At 32.3% G+C, this 5,451-nt stretch overlaps 1 protein-coding gene across 3 annotated transcripts; it reads right to left on the bottom strand.

The window, feature by feature from the left end:
- Positions 1–1,947: 1,947 nt before the first annotated feature.
- LOC110036182 (O-methyltransferase MdmC-like) lies at positions 1,948–2,737 on the bottom strand (the record flags this gene model as incomplete). 3 transcript variants are annotated; one of them, XM_020740571.1, is given in 4 exon segments in its annotated part: positions 1,948–2,249; positions 2,348–2,393; positions 2,509–2,586; positions 2,672–2,737. In XM_020740571.1, coding segments are annotated over 3 exon segments (189 nt in total), but the record flags the coding sequence as incomplete, so codon positions are not given.
- Between the last annotated feature and the right edge of the window lie 2,714 nt (positions 2,738–5,451).

Here is a 5,451-nt window from a genome sequence, read left to right as displayed (position 1 = left end):
ACTCTATGTCTTTATATATATATATATATATATATATATATATATATATGATCTAAACAAAAAGGCCCTGCATCAGATCAATTGATGTAAAATAGACTATTCATCTACTTCAATTTACTTAATCAAGAAGATTCAATTAATTTACCCATTTAAGATTAACCTACTCTTCATTTTAATAATTTTTTAGTACATGTCTATAGTAATCTCATCAAGCAGAATGGAAAGGAAACTTCCTTTTTCATCAAGCTATATTTCAAAGAGGTTGCAATGTATTTTTTTGGCTTTACGATACTTACCATATGCTCTAGGCTCAGTTACTTGTTCAATGATTTCAACTTTCTCAACCTCAGCATACAATAGAACAATCTTTTGGTACATGTTTTTCACAATGTCATTAGGCAAAATGGTAAGGGAACTTCATAGTACTTCGGGCTGTATTTCAAGGATGTTGAATGCATTTTATTTGCTTCTTAATGTACTGCTCTAAGCTCAGTCACTTGTTCAATAATCTCAACATTCTCAACCTAATAATAAATTTGAAAAGAAGTAACAGAATCTTTTATCAAGGTAATTATGGTAAACAATTGTTTAAATCAATTGATCATGATTAGATTTTTTTATTTTTATTTATTTTTTTGTCAAATTTCTTAGGCTACCCAAGCAAAGGTTATTTGTTTTAGAACTTCTCTTAATAAAAGCTTGAATTTGATCATTCGTCATTAGTTATGTGTATTAAAGCCTAATTTGGCCATTATCAATACCAATGTTTTTAATCTCCCTATCAAAAAGATTTTCTAATTTATCACCACTAATGATGACTTTCATAAAACAAATCCAATTGTAGCTCTCTTAAAAGCTAGGTCATTTGCATCAATTTTTTTTTTTATTTTCTTCTAATTCAAAGACTTGGGTATTGTGTACCACCCTTCTGTCAAAGACATCTAAATAGAAGAATTCTTGAAATTAAGACGATTAAAATCATTAAAACATTATTCAAGAGAAGGTGACTTGAGAATCTCAAATCTTAAAGCCGCTAAATATAACTTCGACTACGAAAAACATTATGAGTTGACAATAAAGGAATTAATGCTCTGATTCATTTGCGAACAAGCATTATTTATGTCATTGCCTAAAATCGCTTGGGACAATAAGTGAACCAATGCCCTCCTTAAATAGCTTAAACTCAACTTGATTAACGTTCATTTAAAATTTCATTTAAGTTATTAAATAAATAAATTTTAAAATACAGAAAATTAATTTAATCTAATTTGAATAAAACTTTCTTGTTTATTTATGCTCATGATCACGTTTCTTTTAATTTGTTTTTCTTTTAGAAATAGCTTGTTAAAAATTTTATAACATGCTAGCTTGCATATCATTTAGCTAAAATTTAGAAACATTTAACTTATTTAATTACTTAATTAATAATAAGATATTACAATTTATTTATTAATCTAAGCTACTTCCCAATTCGCTTCCCTCGCTACTTATCATTCCAGACTATTTTTCGCCGCTTTCATCTCCCCAATCAATAAGCCATCAAAATTTTCTGGCTCAAGCAAGATCGCTTCAGGAATACGAGCATTTTCATGCTTACAAGCTTGCATTTGAGAAAAAAACGTATGGTTTAATCAATAACATGAAGGAAATGTGGGATTTGATTTTATAATATAATATATAAAGAAAAATTAATAAAAATCTAATTTAATTGAAAATAAGCATTTTAACCAAAACATGAAAAAATATAAAAAAAGGGTAACTATACATTGATTTAATTTTTGTAACAATGATTAATTCGTTTTCTATTAGTAGATGTTTTATTAATTTGTTTTTTATTAGTAGATGTTTTGACTAATCTCAAGATTTTGATGGTTCAAAATTCTAGTTCTTGATTTACAACTAGTAAATATAGATTACAAATTATTAATTCAAAATCTCTAGTTCATGATTTACATTAAAGTTCAAGTGTTAGACATATATAAATAAATAAACTTGTGTGGTATGTAGGTAAATGCCACCAATTAAAAAAATATATACAAAGACATTTATCACTCTTTTTAATCTTATTCCAAGGAGTTGTTCTTTGGCTTGAATCACAGCAGAAGAATCGCTTTCGAGCCATACTAATGTTTCCTGGACAACGACGACTCCCGGATTGGCTTCGAGCCAAAAACGTTCTATAAAAGAATGCTAGCAGCATAATAAGAATATCATGTCAAGTCATCCACAAATCAATTATGAGCCCATTTCTAGGAAACAAGAAAATAAAGACATTTGAAACCTCGACTAATTGTTTGGGTCATAAATTACTGAACATATCAAGATTAACGGAATGAAACAGGCCAACCTCATTCCCTTTTACGGCAGATTGTCATGCCATCACCAATGGGTACCTGCGAGACGCCAACTTTTAATATCTGGTGGCGAGGCCATACAGATAAGCCAAAAGCATTTAAGAGAAAACAAAAAAAAAAGAATAGAAACACAACATCGGGATTATGCCCTGACCATACTAACGCTAACACGGCTATCCTCGCGAATTTTTTTATTGAAATTTCTCAGGCTGATAGTCTTCATGTCTTTCACCTGTTACAAGTAGAAAAGAGAAATAATAACTGATAAAATAGCTAAAACTTGGGAGCATAAACATGTTTGTCCGATGGTGATTTACTTGGGGATCAGAAACTTTTCCGTGCCATAGAACATTATCAAATATGATTAAGCCGCCAAACCTCACCTACAAGAAAGTTTGCTGGTTACTTTAAAGAGCATAAACTAACATATCTACAAAATTCATTAATACATGTAGATAAGCAGCATATTTCTTTCCACCACAACATCCCCGTGCAGCATGCAAGTGTAAGAAAATGTACAAAATAATGCAGTTTTAGAATTGCAAATTTAGAATTGTTTCACGGAATAACAAATTGAGCCAACAATTGGTTATAAGTGTTGTTAAGGATTTCTTTTTTTTCAGAAAAACAAAACTATTCAAAAGCCATTCACTCATGTTCTGATAAAACAGTTACCCCACTAACCTTCCAGACATGGAAATGTTTGGCTGCCAAGACGACTGATACCAGCAAAGGATATGAGTAGAATTTCAGCAAAATAACAATCAAGAATTGCTGAGAAGAATTCTAGAGGCCAAGAACAGGCAAACGAATATTATTGATGTAAAGGAAGCACAAGGATACATAAGGCAAGACTATCTAGGCTGCCAACTACAAGATACAGTTGCAAGGAAGATGAATTGGTAGCACAACCTTCTCAAAAGGAAGGAACTTGTAATTCTAAAACCAAAATCTGGCCCGATATACAAAACAACACATATTTATAAGCTGTTCTTGATTGTTATAAATAAACATAAAAATAAAGAACTATTATGAATTTCCAATACAAGTTTGGCAAGTTTCAGGGTCTGTTTGGGGCAGCTGCAGTTTATCGAGCTTATCCTGAGAAGTTGTTTATCGTGATAATCTGGTGATAAGCAACTGATCCGGATAATCTGTATGCCTGTTTGGTTTGTGCGTTTTGAGAACAGCTGATTCTGAATAAATGACCAAACTGCCTCTATTCTGAATAAGCTGCAGTTGTTTGTTTTGTGCTTTTTGTAAACAGTTTATTTGAAATTTTTTTCACAAATTTACAAACTCCCAACGCAATCATAAAAAGGAGAATGGGAAGATTGAAAAATATATGTGAAAATACAAAATATTTATATCACTCAAATATTTCAGTTCACATCAGAAATACATAATTACCTAAATAAATGTGAAATACACCATAACGCACTAGTATATATTATAATGAGACCCAACAAAGAAGAAAAAAATAACATGTCAAAATCACAAGGAAAAAAATAATGATATTGACTTTAACATGTAGCAGCATATCACGTCCCACTGTGTCCGGCTCAGACACTCCAGAACCCTGAGCAAACCTTTCCGACTGAGATACAGTAGAAATGGAAGCAGTCGAACCAGAAGCGGTGTTCTGAAATATTGATATCGACGAACTCCGAGCCGGGGTGTCCATCTGGGATATCATAGAAACAGACTCCCTGTCGGCCCACCTGAAGAATTTGCAGTCCTATCGTTGTGCCCACCGCGGGCACCTGTAAAATTGTCTCCCGAAGCTGTGTCTGGCGTGACGTGAGTAGCAAGGACGGTAGCTCGCACCGACACATCACTTTCTCAGACTTCCCAGAATATTTTGAACTCATCGTACTGCAGTTATTAAAAATAAAATAAAATAAATCAGTCCAAAAATTTAGGAAATATATAAAGTATACTTACCAACAAAAAAATTATGCTCCACCATTATATCGATACAATCAATACTTAGATAAAAAATAAATTGGACAAATCCATTTAATAGCAATTGCTCCATTAATCCATATATTCAAACAAATTTGCAAAGAAGCAAGTAGTTTGAAGTGATCAAATGAATTGAACATATACATTGCAGAGTAAATACAGAAGATTTGTGCAGAGTAAATACAGAAGATTTGTGTGCTATGTATGTAAATTTCCCAAATAAAAAAGCAACACATTAAACAAAAAACTGCAGCATATTACATATGTAGCCAAACTCCATTGATGGCAAGAACTATGAGCTTTCACAACAGTAAGCTTTCCAAAATGGCATTAATATTTATCATAGCACTTGTATATAAAACTACCCCAAATATTTATCATAGCACTTGTATATTTCCAAAATAGCATCAATATTTATCATAGCTTTCCAAAATGGCATCAAAGTGGCCCAATAAAACTATGAACTTTCACAACAGTAAGCTTTCCAAAATGGCATCAATATTCACAACAGTAAGCTTTCCAAAAAACTGCAGCATATTACATATTTATCATGAAACATTTACAAGCAGTTTCCCCCTCTCCAACAATTTCATCATCCAAAAAAAAATGCATGTCAGCCATATAAAAGAATGCATGCCTACCTGTTGAACTCACTTTTGGTTGAGGTCTAGAAATTTCTTTAGTAGCCTAGGTCTAGCCATAGGACTTTCCTACTGACTAGTCTTAGAAAACTAGAGAAGGTACCCTCACCATTAGAAACTCAAAACTCTTCTCTTTACTCAACTTGAAGTTCCACATATTGGTCCTAACCTCTAGAAATTAGAAGGTAAGATCATTATGAGGGAACTTAAGGAGAGTTCTTATAGGGCTACTTGAATTTAGGATTGACCCTGGGTGTTGGTTTGGAGCTAAGGTACATAATCCCCTCACAATACCCTCACAATACCCTCACCATACTCTCACCATACCCTCACAATACCCTGACTAAATGACCAAATCACATCAATTGGACTTATAACTATGCCAATTGGCCCAAAGAAATGTTGTAATTGCTTCATGGCAATATTTTTACATCAAATTTGATCATAAATTTGCCATGGTAAAACCTTTTCATCATCCAATTTGGTTTAAA

This window comes from Phalaenopsis equestris, unplaced genomic scaffold (genome assembly GCF_001263595.1).
Source record: "Phalaenopsis equestris unplaced genomic scaffold, ASM126359v1 Scaffold203409, whole genome shotgun sequence".
NCBI lineage: Eukaryota > Viridiplantae > Streptophyta > Magnoliopsida > Asparagales > Orchidaceae > Phalaenopsis > Phalaenopsis equestris.
The sequence above is the reverse complement of the archived record's forward strand: the minus strand, read 5'-3'. Positions and strand labels throughout refer to the sequence as shown.